This window comes from Schistocerca piceifrons, chromosome 3, assembly GCF_021461385.2.
Source record: "Schistocerca piceifrons isolate TAMUIC-IGC-003096 chromosome 3, iqSchPice1.1, whole genome shotgun sequence".
Taxonomy (NCBI): domain Eukaryota; kingdom Metazoa; phylum Arthropoda; class Insecta; order Orthoptera; family Acrididae; genus Schistocerca; species Schistocerca piceifrons.
In genome coordinates, this window is record NC_060140.1 from 322,480,982 (window position 1) to 322,499,907 (window position 18,926).

The 18,926-nt window shown below is 38.8% G+C and overlaps 1 protein-coding gene across 1 annotated transcript in view; it reads left to right on the top strand.

Moving 5' to 3' along the window:
- The window catches only part of LOC124787844 (E3 ubiquitin-protein transferase MAEA), a 42,063-nt gene extending 27,999 nt beyond the window's left edge, over nt 1-14,064 (top strand). The window contains exons 5-8 of the mRNA XM_047254794.1: nt 7,840-7,931; nt 12,447-12,597; nt 13,224-13,419; nt 13,563-14,064. Of these exons, the coding sequence (XP_047110750.1) occupies nt 7,840-7,931; nt 12,447-12,597; nt 13,224-13,419; nt 13,563-13,664 (541 nt within the window). The 3' untranslated portion in view covers nt 13,665-14,064. The remainder of the gene's footprint in view (nt 1-7,839; nt 7,932-12,446; nt 12,598-13,223; nt 13,420-13,562) is intronic.
- The last annotated feature ends 4,862 nt before the right edge of the window (nt 14,065-18,926 follow it).

Here is an 18,926-nt window from a genome sequence, read left to right on the forward strand (position 1 = left end):
CAGGAGGAGCTGGCCGCTGTTCATGAACAGCTGAACGTGCTGACAGCCACGGTCAGGCGTCTTCAGGCTGCTGCCTCAGAGTGTAGCGGCAGTGGAGAGTCCGGTGTGTCACGTGTTACATGCTTCACTCACAGTCCCTGCTGTAGAGACATCTTCGCGGGTACCGGTTGCAGTCGGGCCACCCTCTCCCCTAGGGGAGTGGCGGCTTCAACGGCGTTTGTGTCGCATGAGGCAGAGGGTCAATGTGGAGGCTGGCCGTGTGGCATCGCCCGCTCTGCCTGTGAATGGACATGTGGCCGCTCCTTCAGCAAGGTCCAAGCAGGCACACGGGGGGAGGGGTTTATTAGTGATTGGGAGCTCCAATGTTAGGCAGGTGATGGAGCCCCTTAGGGAAATAGCAGAAAAGTCGGGGAAGAAGGCCAATGTTCACTCTTTCTGCTTGCCAGGGGAGTCTCATCTGAGATGTGGAGGAGGCCCTGCCGGTGGCACTAGATTCAGAGGTCATCCTCAGTTCATACAGGTGGTTGGTGGGGTTGGTGAAGGTGGAAAGCCTCGCTTGTGAGGTGGAATCTGAGCTAACTATTTGTGGTATCATTCCCAGAACCGATCGTGGTCCTCTGGTTTGGAGCCAAGTGGAAGGCTTAAACAAGAGGCTCAGACAATTCTGTGGAGATATGGGGTGCAAATTTCTCGACCTCCACTATCGGGTGGAGAAATGTAGGGTCCCCTGAATAGGGCAGGCCATCGGCACATTTGCTGTTCGTGAACAGCGGCCAGCTCCTCCTGCATCCGTACACAGCAGTCACACATCCTATCCATCTTAAGAAATCAACAATTTACTGTAGAGAGTTAAGTAATCAACTTTTAACTAGACTGCTAATTCACTAAAGGCGACTGGCTGACTAAACTGTGGTTACTAGACACTTCTTGTTGGAAACAATGAAAATAAGCACTAATTGTCCCTGGACTGTATTCAAAACAAACACGAAATCTATGGAAGCGGGAAGCGGCTACAAGGGTAGCGGAGTACGTGTGGATTGCACATATGGGTTTTTTAGGTTAAAGAATTCCCTCCCTAGGTCCGACAAGACGCCTCCTGAGACGCGTCAAGGTAGCAGTAGGCAAAATGCAATAGGGGATGACAATATTAATGTGGTAATAGTAAACTGCAGGAGTGTCTATAGAAAGGTCCCAGAATTGCTCTCATTAATGGATGGTCACAATACCCACATAGTACTAGGGACGGAAAGTTGGCTGAAACCAGATGTAAACAGTAATGAAATACCACAGACAGGCTGGACAGTGAAGGGGGAGGCGTTAAAAAGTGCAATAGTATCGAAGGAAATTGACAGAGATCCGAAATGTGAAATAATTTGGGTGAAGGTCAGGTTAAGGCAGGCTCAAACATAGTAATTGGATGTCTCTATAGGCCCCCTGGCTCAGCAGCTGTTGTGGCAGGACATCTGAAGGAAATTTTGGAAAATATTTTGAGTAGATTTCCCAATCATGTTATAGTTCTGGGTGGAGATTTTAGTTTACCAGATATAGACTGGGAGACTCAACGTTTATAACGGGTGGCAGGGCCAAAGAAACCAGTTAAATTTTTTTAAGTGCTTTATCTGAAAACTAACTTGAGCAGTTAAACAGAGAACCGACTCGTGGCGATAACATATTAGACCTTCTGGTGACAAACAGACCCGAAGTATTTGAAACAGTCAACGCAGAACAGGAAATCAGCGATCATAAAGCGGGTACAGCATCGAGATTTCAGCCGAAAATCAAAATATTAAAATAGTTAGGAAGATTTTTCTTTTTAACAAAAGTGACAAAAAGCAGATTTCAGAGTACTTGGCAGCCCAACACCAAAGTTTTATCTCAAGTACAGGTTAGTGTTGAGGATCAGTGGACAAAGTTCAAAACCATTGTACAATATGCATTAGATGAGTATGTGCCAAGAAAGATCATAAGAGATGGAAAAGAGCCACCGTGGTACAACAACAGAGTTAGAAAACTGCTATGGAAGCAAAGGGAACTTCACAGCAAACATAAACATAGCCAAAGCCTTGCAGACAAACAAAAGTTACACAAAGAGAAATGTAGTGTGAGGGCGAGGGGCTATGCGAGAGACGTTCAATGAATTCGAAAGTAAAGTTCTATGTACTGACTTGGCAGAAAATCCTAAGAAATTTTGGTCTTATGTCAAAGCAGTAGGTGGATCAAAAAAATTGTCCAGACACTCTGTGACCAAAATGGTACTGAAAGAGAGGATGACAGACTAAAGGCCAAAATACTAAATGTCTTTTCCCAAAGCTGTTTCACAGAGGAAGACTGCACTGTAGTTCCTTCTCTAGATTGTCACAGAGATGACAAAATGGTAGATATCAAAATAGATTACAGAGGGATAGAAAAACAATTAAAATCGCTCAAAAGAGGAAAGGCCGCTTGACCTGATTGGATACCAGTTCGATTTCACACAGAGTACGTGAAGGAACTTGCCCCCTTCTTGCAGCGGTGTACCATAGGTATCTAGAAGAGCGTAGCCTTCCAAAGGATTGGAAAAGGGCACAGGTCATCCCCGTTTTCAAGAAGGGACGTCGAACAGATGTCTCTAACGTCGATCAGTTGTAGAATTTTGGAACACATATTATGAGGGAGTAAAATGACTTTTCTGGAGACTAGAAATCTACTCTGTAGGAATCCGCATGGGTTTCGAAAAAGACGATCGTGTGAAACCCGGCTCACGCTATTCGTCCACAAGACTCAAAGGGCCATAGACACGGGTTCCCAGGTAGATGCCGTGTTTCTTGACTTCCGCAAGGCGTTTGATACAGTTCCCCACAGTCGTTTGATGAGCAAAGTAAGAGCATATGGACTATCAGACCAGTTGTGTGATTGGAGTGAAGAGTTCCTAGATAACAGAATGCGGCATGTCATTCTCAATGGAGAGAAGTCTTCCGAAGAAGGGGTGATTTCAGGTGTGGTGCAGGGCAGTGTCTTAGGACCGTTGCTGTTCACAATATATATAAATGACCTTGTGGATAACATCGAAAGTTCACTGAGGCTTTTTGCGGATGATGCTGTAGTATATCGAGAGGTTGTAAAAATGGAAAATTGCACTGCAATGCAGGAGGATCTGCAACGAATTGACACATGGTGCAGGGAATGGCAATTGAATCTCAATGTTGACAAGTGTAATGTGCTGCAAATACATAGAAAGGAAGATCCTTTATCATTTAGCTACAATATAGCAGGTCAACAACTGGAAGAAGTTAATTCCATAGGCATTAGGAGTGATTTAAATTAGAATGACCATATAAAATTAATCTTCAGTAAAGCAGATGCCAGACTGAGATTCATTGGAAGAATCCTAAGGAAATGCAGTCTGAAAACAAAGGAAGTGGGTTACAGTACATTTGTTTGCCCACTGCTTGAGTACTGCTCACCGGTGTCTGATCTGTACCGGATAGGGTTGATAGAAGAGATAGAGAAGATCCAATGGAGAGCAGCGCGCTTCGTTACAGGATCATTTAGTAATCGCGAAGTGTTACGGAGATGATAAATAAATTCCAGTGGAAGACTCTGCAAGAGAGACACTCAGTAGCTCGGTACAGGCTTTTGTTAAAGTTTCGATAACATAACTTCACCAAGGAGTCGAGCAGAATATTGCTCCCTCCTACATATATCTTGAGAAGAGACCATGAGGATAAAATCGGAGAGATTAGAGCCCACACAGAGGCATACCGAGAATCTTTCTTTCCTCGAACAATACAAGACTGGAATAGGGAGAACTGATGGAGCTACTCAAGGTACCCTCTGCCACACACCGTCAGGTGGCTTGCCGAGTATGGATGTATATGTAGATGTAGATACTGACCAGCATCTCTGGAAAACACTGATGGATGCCTGATGTGCAGATGCCTTACTACCAGCTTGAAATGCATTGGGCTCGTGAATACATGGACCTGATGTGCTGCTTGTATTCTGATTCCTCTTTATGCAGGCAACAGCTTTTACAATGCCTAATTGGAGCCACAGTGATGTAGATGTCGTGAAGTACCTGGCATCTACGCCAAACAATGCCACATCAAAACCACAGTCAAGTTAAAATCAGAAGGGAGGCTCATCATTGGAACACAACACTAGGAACTGAAAGCACATTCATTCATTTCAGAGATGAAGAGGTTAGCCGTAACTCACAGCAGTATTAATAGTAACCTTGAACTTCATGCATATGATGCATTTATCTATAGTGAAGTAGGCGTATGGTCTGAAAAAAAAAACTGCACAAATAGTCAGATCTTGATAAGATTCCAGTGTGGTACAAAGATAAACAAAGGGCTTGAAATTTTCAGAAATGTAAAACTGTGCATTTTACAAAATGAAAAAATGTATTTCCTGTGACTACGATATCAGTGATGCCTGAATCAGTCAAGTTGAACAAATTCCTGGGTTTAACCAGTTGTACAGACATAAAATGAAATAATCACATAGGCTCTGTTGCGGATAAAGCAGGTGGCAGACTTCGTTTCATTGGTAGAATATTAGGAAATACAATCAGTCTACAAAGGAGATTGCATGTAAAAGTTGTTAGGGACCCATCTTAGAATACTGCCCAAGTATGTGGGACTTGTACCAGTTATCAAATTTGTCGACAAATGGGAGAGTGCCACACAGATACTGAAAAACCTGCTCAGGGAAACATTTGAAGGTAGACACAAACTGTCCCTTGAAATCTTACTTATAAAATTTTAAGAACCTCTGTAAACTGATGAATCTAGGAATATGCTACAGCCCCATACTTACAGCTTCCACAGGAATCATGATGACAAGATTGTACTAATCACAGCACTCATAGAAGCATTTAAGCAATCATTCCTCCCGCGCTCCGTAGATGAACGGAACGTGGAAAAAGTCCTAGTTGGTACAACAGAAAGTACTCTCTGCCAGGCACTTCACAGTGGTTTGTTGATGTGGGTTTGGATCTACATGTAAACTGTATGGTTTGGATCGGGCTGTTCCAGCACAAGAGCTCAGCTGTGATCAGCCAGTTGCCCATGGGCACTGGTGGGCAGGAGTGAGTTAACAGCTTGCACCCGTGTGCTCAATCTCAGGTGGACAGTGCTGGGCAAGCAGCTTACATGGAGCACTGTGCACAAAACATTGCCTAGGTAGGAGACCATGTACAAGGCAGTGCAGGGTGACTGGTTATAATTAACAAAAACTTTAATATAAGTCAAACATATGAATATTTTATTTAGTTTGAGAAATACATTTCCGTTTATTCACAGTTAATGAAATATTGGGTGTTAATCCTCAAGCTGGCACAAGATGCAGAATACTCGTAAGTTTTGAGTTGTGCAGCTGGGACCTTTCTGCAGCTTATACTCTCTTCAGAAAATCATCAAAACTTCTCTCTTCAGGCAATTGAAGGGATGAAAAACACTTGAAAAAGTTAAGATTCCACTATCAAATTGGCTTTCAAATAGATGAAGTTTGCTCATGAATGCGTTAATTTTATCACACATATCAATAATTAATAGATCCTTTCCTTGAAGTGAAGTGACTTATTTAAGCTGTTTAGATGTAATGTCAGTTAGGAAGGCCAAGCCTGCCTCCCATGTCTTGTCATAGACTGACGGCTGCCCCTCTCCTTTCATTTCCATGAACAATGCAATTCCTTCCTGAATTGTGAAAAATGCATTGATAACACTGCATCTGCTAAGCCACCGCGCTGTGCAGTGATAAGGAATATCGCCTTAGGCTGCTGCCAGGTCATGCAAAAAGCCTTTGATTGACACTGTGGTGCCCTCCAAAATTTGTGCACTTCACCACAACCTTAATGACATTGGCACATTTCACACTTTCGGGACAAATAGCTTCCTGGTGGATGAAACAGTGTATACTTGATATTTCTTTTCAAATTTCTGTCTTGATATTTTCCTTTAGACAAGTCACAAAACATTGCTGGCTCTCAACCATTTGTGGTGCACTGTCTATTGCCTCAGAAGAGAGCCTGTCCCATGGCAAGCATGTTTCCTACAAACTCAAAGACAACATCAAATATGCTGTGACCTGTGGTCGTGTACTCCATCAGTATCACATCTAGCAGCTCCTCAGAATCCTGTAGTTCCAGATATTGTGAGCTGAGCAACATCTGTGACATCTGTGGTTTTTTTCAAGGGCTAGCAAAAAAGCTATTAAAGTCTGGCACTTTTGCTTCAGTTGATTTTCCAAATCCATGCCCAATCATGGATCTGATGAGATACCGTTTGCTTGGAGATGCAAACTCCTTCAAATTTTATAAGCTTTGCTGCCACTAAGCACTCGATGATGCCAAGCAGACATGATCTCACCAAAGACCTATTTAGAATGGTCTTCCATTTCAGTTGCTGCAAGGGTGTGTGCAACTTAGTAGTTTACTCGAAGTGCCGCACCAGTTGAAACTTCGTCATCGTCAGAAACCTACAATAGCTGTATAACACATTTGTAAAAAAATGAAATCAATATGTATACAGAGCTCGTAGAAGTATGTATTCATTTGTTATATTTATTTATTTTGCATCATATTGACCTATTCTGAACTACTTCCTTCAGTGTAACAAAGCATTTTCCTGCATTACTATCCAGCTCATTGTACTGCTTCACGTGAAGAGACATGTAGTGATGCTGTATATTATACTCCTTCATCGTATTCAGAATTTCAGGACACAGATGATACTGAGGCAACCCATATTTCTCAACAAACAAAAACCTCTCTTCCCAACTTTGTGAAAATGGCAACAGGCTCCTTCTAGAACTCATTGTGATCACTATGTCCACTACAGAGCACAAGGTGTAACTAAGCAACAGGCATATGTGGTGAAATGGACCTTTGCGGGTGGCCTAACCTCTAATGCCTGGTCGCTGGGCAAGCCCATCTAAGCCCATGGGTGCCCATGTCCCATGAGGCTGACTTGGAACAGCCTGGTTTAGATCTACATGTCAAATGTATGACCAGGTTTTAACAGTTTGTCACCTTGTGATTAACTTTCAGTGTGGACTGCATCCATATTAATGTGGTATTGCAGTACTACAAGACGTATGAAAACATGCAGACTGTAGCTGTAGCAATGGAAGTTAGGATTTAGGGTTTCCTAAATTACTTCAAGCAAATACGGGAGTGATTCCTTTGAAAAGTTTGTCAGTTTTCCTCCTCCTCCTCCTCCTCCTCCTCCTCCGCCTCCCCCCCCCCCCTCCTCCACCCTCCTTCCCAATAGTGAACTCGTTCCCCAAGGGGAAATAACTCTTTAATCTCCATTCATGTGCTACCTATGCGCCTTACTGAGTTTGTATGGGATGTAGCCAGATAACAGCAGTGTTGTGAGGATGGAAAATGAAGTCACCTTGCATACACCATCTTTGAAATAATTCCCATACCTTTGTTTTTGGGGTGGACACATTACAGCATATTGCATCACATTATTCCATTTGTACTTTGTCATTGTGTTCTGTTTTATATTTGTACCATTAGTTTTCATATTATTAGTCATTTGCTGTGTATTAAGTACTTTGCTGTGATTTTCTTAACTGTTAAATTTTCAAAAAACACTTGTATTATTACAAGATAATGCCACAACATGACACCTTCAGATATTGTATGTAATAATTGTTGTTCCTCAACTTACCAATTGCTTATCCAATATTTCTTCAACATGTGTGCACATTATAGATTTTGGAAGTAAGTGTGAAAGTAATTTTGAATAGATTCCATGTCTTAAGCAAAACATCATCTTATATGTCTTTGCAAAGTAGCAAATATGCATCAGTTCAGTTGTTAAGAAAAATTCATCAATTTCTTAGGCATGCCCGTAAGCATTTCTCGAGTTTTGAAGAGGAGCAACTCCAAGATGTGCAGCATTGTATGGCCCTTTTGGCATTTCCAACAAATACAAGTAAGTTATCTCAAATTTTAACGCCTTTTGCTATTCATTATTATATGATACTTTTTATGATTATTCCATCTAAAAGAGCATTTGAATTTAAATTTCATTATCTTTTCATGTTCCAGAGTCTCCTCATGTGTGTACTTTGTTGTTTCTTTGTTATTCTGCCCACTTTTGCTTTTGTCTTGTGGTTTCTATTGATGTTTTTTGATGGTATTTGTGAAATTTTCTCAGTCTTCCATTTCGTGTAATGTCGTGTGTCCTTTATCCACTTCATTTTTCCCATCTGAATAGCTTACTTCAAGAACTTTTCTTGTTCTTTACCTGAACATATCTGTGAATCTGTATGTATATGTATAAATTTCAGATGTTGCTCTCTTCATACAAATTCCTTCTTTTTATTGGTGTAAAATTATTTAGATATTTTTGCATCACCATTTTTCCATTATTTATAATTTTATTCCACCAATTTGTGTTGTTTCTACTGCTGTTATTTCTACTGCATATACTGTTTCCAGAAGTACACTGTCTGATCAAAAGTATTCAAACAACTCTATGTAATGCGGTATTGACCACTAGATGTCCTGAGAGGTGGACCTGCCAGTATAAAAGGAGGAAGAGAGTACTGTGTTCTCAGTAGAGAAGCAGTAAGAGCAGAAATGGGCTGTCAGGAGAGCTGTGACTTTGAATGCAGGAGGTTGAAATTAGCTGTACAGATAATCTGCAACAATCAGCAGAGTCCTCTAACTGGGGAGGTATCAAGAATGGTGTCCATCAGGGTTTAGTCTTGGGTCCTACATTGTTCTTAATATATATTAATGACTTGCCACTCTATATTCATGAAGATGCAAAGCTAGTTATTTTTGCTAATGATACAAGTATAGTAATCACACCCAACAAGCAAGAATCAGCTGAGGAAATTGTAAATGATGTCTTTCAGAAAACTATTAAGTGGTTCTCTGTAAATGGACTCTCACTAAATTTTGAGAAAACACAGTTTATACAATTCTGTACAGTAAATGGCATATCACCATTGATAAATATAGACTATGAACAGAAGTCTGTTGCTCAGGCAGAATACCCAAAATTTCTGGGTGTGTGCATTGATGAGAAATTGAACTGGAAGAAAGACATCGATGATCTGCTGAAACGGTTAGGTTCAGCTACTTTTGCTATTAGGGTTATTGCAAATTTTGGTGATAAACATATAAGTAACTTAGCCTACTATGCCTGTTTTCATTCTCTGCTTTCATATGGCATCATATTTTGGGGCAATTTGTCATCGAGAGAGAGAGAGAGAGAGAGAGAGAGAGAGAGAGAGAGAGAGAGAGAGTATTCATTGCACAAAACATGTAATCAGAATAATAACTGGAGCCCTCCCAAGATCACCTTGCAGACATTTGTTTAAGGAACTCGGGATATTCACAGTACCTTCACAATACATATATTCACTTATGAAATTCATCATTAGTAACCTGTTCCAGTTCAAAAATAACAGTGAAGTGCATAGCTACAACTCTAGAAGAAAGGATGGTCTTCACTATTCTGGATTAAATCTCACTTTGGCATAGAAAGTGGTGAATTATGCTGCCCCAAAAGTCTTTGGTCATTTGCCAAATAGTATTAAAAGTATGACAGATAGCCAACCAACATTTAAAAGCAAGTTAAAAGAATTTCTGAATGACAACTTCTTCTACTCAATAGATGAATTCTTAGATATGAATTAGTAACTGTAAAAAAAAATTAATTATTTTGTACAAAGAAAACGTATGTTAAAGTGACATGTTACACATCATTACGAAATGCCATTTCCATGATCTGTGGAACAAGGATTAATGTAATGTAATGTAATGTGGACTTGTCACTGGATGTCACCTAAGTAACAAATCCATCAGAACATTGCAACCAATCCAAAGCTGCCCAAGTTGACTCTCAGTGATGGGATTAAGTGGAACAGCAAAGGAACAACCACAGCTAAACTAAGACCAGGTACACTTATACTCATGGAAAGGGACAGATGAGAATTGCGGAGGGTGGTTGTAAAAAATTGCATGAAATCAGCAGAAGGAATCGCTCATGAGTTCAGTAGTGCTACCAGCTGTCCTACTAGCACAATGACTGTGTATAGGGAGTTTAAAAGGAATTGAGATAGAGTGGTTGAGCAGCTCCTTACAAGTCACACTTTTCTGTTTTCGAAGCTAACCATTTCTTGAGCTGGTTAAAAGGGAACACTGCTGGACAGTGAAAGACTGAAGATTGGTGTTCTGTAGTGGTGAACAACTACTGTACCCTTGGAAATCTGAGGGGTGGGTTAGGGTTTGGAAAATGCTCAAAGAACGTTACCTGCCATAATTTGTAGTGCCAACAGTAAAGTACAGAAGAGGTGGTGTGCGGTATGAGGGTGTTTATTTGGTTAAGGTGTGGTCCCCTTATTGTGCTTAAGAAAACACTAAATGAGGAAGGATTTGAACACATTTTACAGCATTGTACAGTAGAGGAACAGTTCAGAGACTATACTCATTAACAAGACGGTGCACCTTATTACAAAGCAGCATCTGTGAGGCAATGGTTTTTGGATAGTAATATTGGCTACTAATAGGTGTCCAGATACTTCTGATCTGATAATATATGGTTATGTTGTATTGTCTTATATTTTATGCTGATGAATTTTGTTGTAAATTCCATGTGAGCATCTATGCTTTCTGAGTTCCAGATTCTTTCGTGATTAGCCCCTTGAGTTAATTCCTGATGGTTGAGTTATTTGAAATAAGGGCCTTATGCAAATTTCTAATTGGTTATTGCTGTGAACAGATTGTCCTGTAGCAACTTGCAATTTACTGTATTTTTCACATGAAATTTGTAAATTCGTTTTTTATGTAGCTTTTTCTCTATTGTCCTAAACATATTCTCAGTAGATCATGAGGATTGTGACATCATTTTCAAATCCCAGGCTCCTCACGTTGCTTTCTCGTGTGTCCTGATAATTTTCTCAAGAACAATGATAAAGATCAGGAATAAGAACCTGTCATGCTGCTGCACTTCAGTTTTGATCTCAGATGACACGGAAATTTCTCTCTTGATCCAAAATTTTTCAAGTTTGTTGAAGAAAACCTGTCAGTCTGTGGAGTCATACCCCTTCTTGAAATTCATAAAGAGGACCACTGTATTTCTGCTATTTCCCACCTGAAGAATTGTCTTAAGATTCCAGAACTGTTCTATGCAGGAGCATCTGTTGTAAAAATGTACCTGGTACTCTACCTGGAGATCTCCCTTATCTTTTGAGTTTGTTTGGGGGCTTTGATCTTTGAATAACTTTGTAGTTGACTAGCAAGAGATATAGACCTAAAGAATTACATAAGAATGTTGCGCCTTCTCCCCCACCACCTTTCTTGTGAAGTGTAGAAGTGCACATCCCCAGTCAAGAGATTTGTTTGATTTTCCATAATTCTGCTATTTTCTTTTCATTCTTTGCATAAAAATTTTCATCATTCAGCTCCAGAATTCTGCAATAATTCTGTCTTCATATGTGAATATTTTATTAAATAATATATGCTATTTTCATGATGGTTGGTAGTTTAGTTTTCTTATTGAAATAGTTCTACAGCTTAATAGTGTAAACAGTCAGCAGTGAGTCTTAATTCTGCTTGATAATACACACAGTCAGCAGTCAATCGAAATTCTGAAATTCTAGAAAGACTGTATATGTAAACTGAAATCTGATTACAGTTGAGTATATCATATATGTACACTGTTAAATTAAGAATTAAAATGTGTGGACAGTTTGTGTGTATTTAAGAGAAGAGATGTTTGATGCCACATAGAGTAAACACGCTAATAACAGACTGAAAATGTAGCAAGAAATTAAACATAAGAAAGTCAAACAATGGAAACTCCAAGTTGGAAAATGAACAATATAAGGAAAAGGTAGATTGCTGCTCACTGTAAAGATGACACACAGAGTTGCAGACTGACATCTCCTTGCCACACAGCCTCCCTGCCAGAGATGCTGGACGTGTGTGTGCAGTGTGCTTGCTTCTATGAACGAATGTGTCTTTTTGTTGTGCCTGTATGCAACTCAGCATGTCACATTTATGGGTTAGTTGCAATCTGTCTTTTCCTTCTACTGTTTAGCACAAGAGAGCACTTTTAATACATATGACCATAACTTTTTTCCCCAGTTATTTTTACTTCATAAAGAAATGTAGCCAGTATTTGTCTTTATTGTTGACTGCAACATTTATGTGTACACTTGTGATTGTATCCATGTTGCTCTGGTTAGAAATCACTTCTGTTGTTTTAGGGGCTAAGATAATAGTATTATTACAGTTGATTATCATGAGGAAAGTAGAAATGTAAAGTGCCAGTTTTACAGCTCTATCTAGACCATTTTTACTAATAATACTAACATTTTGTTGTATCTCCTAAATTTGGTACACCTTACAGCAAGATGTAACTGTAGGTGTAAGTAGATGGAAATTAATTCTGTGTAACTAATATAAATATTCTGATTTCTTTCTCTTGCAGCTCTTTCACCATATAAGGAACTGCTGGATGAAAGCCGATGGGAACGGTTGGTGGAACAGTTCCGGCAAGAAAATTATAGGCTGTTCCAGTTAGCTTCCCAGTCTGTTTTCACAGTTGCCTTGCAAGCTGGACTGTCAGCCCTAAAGACACCATATCCTTTTTTCATTGCAGTAGTTTGTAGTAGTAGGTAGTTTGTGACTTGATCCTTATTGTGTGTACATCTGGGTTCCATGGCTGTTTTTACATTCAGTAAAACTTTTGTAGCCATGTGACCAGATAATCATGTTTTTCTGACCAGTATTTCAGCCACTGTTGCAAGGTGACTTCATCAGGATGGTTTATTTAGTGCTGGGCCAGTGCCTTATTGAAATCTCATACAGAGTAAGCACACCCTGTTCAGTCAGTTTGTCAAGAAGTCACTGAACACTACCCCTGCATTTGCGGATAAAAGCCAATAGGAAATAAAACAAAACTACTATCAGTAAAGGATTTCAGTTCTATCTGACCATTCAATGAAAAACAGAGTTCAATGATGATGTTGACAGACAGCCACAAGGAGCAGGATGAAATTGCTCTACACAAGATGTGAATGTGGAACTTTCCACTTGATGGAGGTCACTTAACAACACTGGTTAAAACATTGGTCTGCAAAAATGATGATGCATTCAAACTTTAACCTGGTGCTTATTAAGACTTTTGTGTGTATGTTGTTCTGACTACTTATAAATATTGAAAAAAAGAAAGAAAGTAGCTGTATGAGCCTTAACGGACTATCACTCAGTGTTACAGTCAGAATCGAGAAAGTCGGAACCCAAGTTGCCCTGTGTGCCAAGAGTCACTGAATGAGCTAGCTATGCCATTACCTTTTGCACACTGCTCTCAGTCTCGCTTAGTTTGTGCTATTTCGGGCCTTCCATTGAATGAGCACAATCAGCCAATGATGTTGCCAAATGGCTATGTTTATGGTGAACAGGTGAGTTGTCCAAAAATTCTCAGTTTATAACTAATTATTATTATTATTATTATTATTATTATTATTATTATTATTACCATTATTACTACTACAATTATTAAGGTTGTTATTATTTCACTGTTGATATCTGAGATTTGTTGCAGGCTTTGGAACAGATGGCAATGGAGAACAATGGTCAGATAGTGTGTCCTAAGACAAAAGAGGTCTTCCCCTATATAAAGCTGGAAAAAGTATTTGTAATGTAAAATATTTTGTACACCTTCAGGTGCTGCGTTGTTACTACTCCCAAATTAAAATGTTAATATTTGATCTGTTCACTCTTTTATGTTTGTTTTACTTTTTTACATTGGTATGTATTGTATGAGACTTGCACATCATGGTTGAAATCTACAACAAAATCTGTATAAATGTTATAACATGATTTAATTTGTATCAATGTTCACATTACTTAACTATTTGCATGATGGTTCCTGCAATATTTCTGGGTTCTTGCAATTTGATTATAATGTTTGAGAATGAAGTATTTAATATTCCTCTGATGTGTATCACTGTCAATATTTGTAAATTCAGGGAGGAATGCTGTGTATGTGTCATAAAAAGTGTAATGTTTTGTATATGTGTATATACATATCTGAGAAGTAATAAAGAAATTGCATAGGAAAGAATAAGCCACTGTGTACAGAAATTGTTTTGTTGTACTGATGACTCGTTTATCTAGATCAGACCCCAGTGGTAGGCATATCTGTTGGTAAAATTATTCTTATACCACTAGTTTTTACATTAGATACACTGGCAGTTCATCACTCCATTATTGCTGGATCCAATTTGTATTTCTGAGAACTTCATCAATTATGACATAATGGGACATAATTAAAAGTAATTTTCTTACAAACTTTATAGCAAGGTTTTAAATTTTTGAAAGAACTGCTCATTTTTGGCTGTTGATTTCAATTTACTATGTAAAATCTATCTTCTAACATCAAAACCACCTATATTTTTACTTGATTTTGTTCTAGCTTTTCCCAGCTGTGAATTTTCAACCTTTCCCCTCAGAACTCTCTCCTTCTCATAGACTTGTCACTGAACATTTATTTTTTTTCTGACAATTAGTATAACTCATCATTTTTGTTGTGGACTCAATGTTTATTGAAAGCAACCTAACAACACATTCACAGTATGGTTGTAATCAAACACCAGTCACTTTATGAGTAATTTAGAGACATCATTTTATCCATTACCTCAAACCCTCTTTATCTAACTACGTTAAATGTTAAAATTTTTGTGATGTGATGGCTGCAATTAGGTGCTCACACTCCATTTTGTGACGGTATTCCTAAGTACTTCCTATTCAATTTCACTTCATTCTTCATATGTTATGGTAATTCTCGCTGTCAGTGTCCAAATATTTCAAACTTTTAATAAATATTTATACAGCAGCAGACTAAAGTATAATGTTTACTGCATTCTGATATCAGCTTGATGACTTAGGATGGGAATCTCTCTCTCTCTCTCTCTCTCTCTCTCTCTCTCTCTCTCCCTCCCTCCCCCTCTCCCTCTCTAGCAAAACTCTAAAAAAGACCTAATTAATGTTTTCCATTGCTTTCCTTAATACGTTAAGGCAACTACTAGGAAATTACAAAAGTAATTTCTCACCTATTCTTTCCCCATCCCAAGCTTGTGTTCAGCCTCTGATGAAATCACTGACAGTGGAAAATCACTCTCTCCTCCTCCTCCTCCTCCTCATCATCATCGTCATCGTCGTTGTCACTATCATCATTCACTGATGCAAGGTACTGACTGTCATTGCACAACAGTTCAATGTGGGGTCAGAATGTACAGAAGGAATCTTGTTATTTGTTCTTAAAAAATATTAAAGAAAAAGAAAGGATTGTGGGAGCATCTAATATTAGCCAACCAGCTTCTCTGAGGTAATTAAACCACGATATTAAAGAGCTGAAGAAAAAAACTAACAAACTTTTTAATTACTTCCTTATCACCATCTAATTATTTAATTAGCTGATTAATGACACAATCAAGAGAAAGCACCATGACGCAATTAGCTATTAGTTCAAAACATTAGCCGTTACTATGATTTGTGATAAGTAATTCAACAAGTATTTATTAGAAAGTTCTCTATTCTTTGATTACTGTACCAAGTCATTTTGTTTGGGAGTGCAGAGTTAACTTCAGTGACTTCTCCCTCTTAAATCATTACCAATGTATTGTAAGAAAAGATGAAAGCAGTTAATTCATAACAACAGTCAGAAACATAGAAAACAACTTACCAAATAATAAAAACGGAGTTGTCTACATTTACATAAACAAGACTGCTGCTACAGTTGTGTGGAACTCTTAAGAGGGCATTGAAAATCGTTTTTTCACACACTGGTGGGTGGCATATAAAATGTGTAAGCTTGATAATGCCCAAGAGGATAAAATTAGCTTGCAGCAAGTGACCAAAGTGACATCCAATTCAAAGGTTGCACCTGGACATTGAGCCGCATGAACTTATTACCAGAACCTACACATATACAGGATTTTTAAAAAAAGTTTAGTATTTTGAGAGATTGTAGCACCCACCAAAACAAGGAAAAAAGCCAAGTAAACATGGGACCCAAAACAACTATCTTAAGACTTCATTTTATGATACTGTGACAGATGTCTTCTGCTGAAAATTCTTTGCTTTATATGTTTTGGGAGGAGTCAGTATTGGACCAAAACAAGAAAAAAAGTCCTGTAAACATGGACTCCAAAATGCGTACCTTATGAGCCACAAGCACTTATTCAATACAAGAGACGTGTTTCACAGCAGCAAAAATCAACAAGTGCTCACAGCTCTGAAGGTATGCATTTTAGAGCCCATGTTTGCTGGACTTTTTTTTCTTGTTTAACACGATGTACACACATTCTCTTTCTACATGTCTTATAAATTGAATCCCCAGCTGCCTTTTTCTGCCTATATAAGGGGTATCCAAAAAAAGACAGAATTATTTTTTAAAAGCTATATGTTTTTGACAAACACTATTGCACAATCTCTGATGGTGTCGATCATCTACATATATTGTCTGCTAGCCACCAAGCTCTTAAATTTTTTTCAATATTTTCATCAGTTTGGGCAGTTGATGGGCATCCAGAAGGAGGTTAGTCATCAATCGACATGTTGCCATTTTTAAGTCGAGCAAACCACTCACACACTTTGAGTTTTTCCCATAGCATCTCCTTGGTAAGCTGTTATCAAAATTAAAGCAGTTTCAGCAGCATTTTTACCGAGTAGAATACAAAATTTCAGTTAAACTTGCCACCATAAAAACAAAACAAGGACAAAATAATGCTACCAAAATAATCACTGCAGATGACAGAACAAGCCAGGTCAACAACACAGGTGGCACACCCCCTCATATATGAAGACTGATCTTGGGAACAGTTGCAGGAATTTTGATAACAGTTTCAGTAATGGATATGTAGATTCATGAGGAAAGTTTGTGTATATAATTTCTAAATTTTTGGTGCAAACAGGCAGAACTAGGATGAAGTTCCCCAGCCATGTCTTTTTCTGTTCTTCATGACAAAGATTTGTGGGCACACGAGACGGGCAAAAAGCAGCCCGCTTGCATTGCCAGGCCAACATGAATTGCTGTTACAGGGATTCAAACTCGAGCTGCTACTGAATTACCAAACAATCTGAGATGCAAGGTACATCGGGTTTTATACTGATAAGAACAGATTTTCTGGTCCAAAGTTAATGTTTAAGGGGTGTGAAGCTTGTATTGGACAGATGCTGGAGTTGGGCTGTCAGCAAGTGGCCATGACTCACGCCAAACTGGCCCTGTAATTTCACAGGCCAGGCTTCCAGTAGCTCACAGCTCTCATCATTGCTCCAAGATGTCACTCCAAATGGCAATTAAATATGGAACAGATAACATTCGTGCCTTTTGACAGCTTGCTCGGCATGCGCTGCTTAAATCTTGTAAGTTATATGAAAGTGATAATACTCCATCACATGGCATTATTCTAAATTTCAATCATAGCTCTATGTAGTGGCCCATAAACAAATGTACCGCTGTGCCATACTAGTTGTGTAGCTTTATGTACTTAGTGCTACACCTGCTGGGGCAGGCTAAAAAATGAATTCTTTTAAAATATTTCTTGTGAGGCATCATTTGTAAGAAACTGTGAATTTCTCGAGACTTGTGCTTTCATTTTACTTCCATAGTTTTAGCCCCTCTCCGTGTATTACATTTGTTTCCATGAACTACAGATACAGTGCAGAAACTATTTGCCCCCTCTCCCCCAGTGATTTCCCCCTGCACATATATTACAATGGAGAACCTCGTTACATAGACTATAGTTCTTAATGCTAATACAATGTTAACACATTAAGTGATTAATTTGTCTGCTGAGTTTGTATTTTTTGGCCCTCTGACACATGGTGGATTTCCAAATGCTCTGTCAATAAGCATTTTCAGAAAGAGTTTTTTTGCAGTACTGACACTTCTCATCTCACATCCTTAGCAAATCTGATTATACTAATAAATAAGTGGAAGATTTGTATATGTTTTAACACATCACTACAGACGAGAAAATTTGATTTATCATATGGGCCTGTTTTCAAAATATTAGCAAGACTGTAAAGTGTCCTAGGCATAAGTCAATTGAACAAATAAAAAGAATCACTTTTAAAGTTAAACTCACACATTCATGAAGAGGACAGCAACTCACTGTCTCTGGTTGGTACACAAACAAAGCCATGTGGTGTATTTGTATAAGGGGAATGCATCTAGTCCTGGGGTAATCAATCTGGTCCCTAATGCCCACTAGTGGGCGCTCCAGCTTTTGCGGTGGGCGGCAGGCAGTATGGATTTTAAAAATACTTTCATTAGGTTTTCATAAAATTTTGACAAAGTATTTGCTAAGTAATTGTAATTATATACTTTAACTTGTTTGCAACTCTGCTCTGGAAATTTTATGAAGTGAAGTTACTTCCCTACTTTATAAATCACTCTTACTGTAGAGCTGTTAGAAAATTTTACTACTAACAAAGGCACAAAAGTGGGTAGTAGGTAAAAAAGGTTGACTACCCCTGATCTACTCAGACACTGAACATACAGAACAACCTCTAATAGCAAACAATATCCAGTTTGATGCAAGATCTCTCAACCCTAGGCTACCATGAGTTCTCTAACCAAGGTGGTTGCCAGATGCCTTCAGGCACTGAAGACAAGACATCATTCCTGGTGCTAGATTGTAGCACATATTAAACCTTGATCATACTGTTATAGATTGTTTCCTGTCACCTGAAATACTCCATACAGCCATGAAATGTCATTACATATAACATTCAAGTCTGTCCCACCTCACATTCAGTGGGGTCAGCCTCTAATCTGTCAAAATCATTGTGAGCCATATTCACAAAACATGCAGTCAGAAACAAATAGACTATTACAATGACCTCAAAAATTCTTTTGCTGTCATGCTATATGTTTCTGTGTTGTGTTGTCACAGACTGG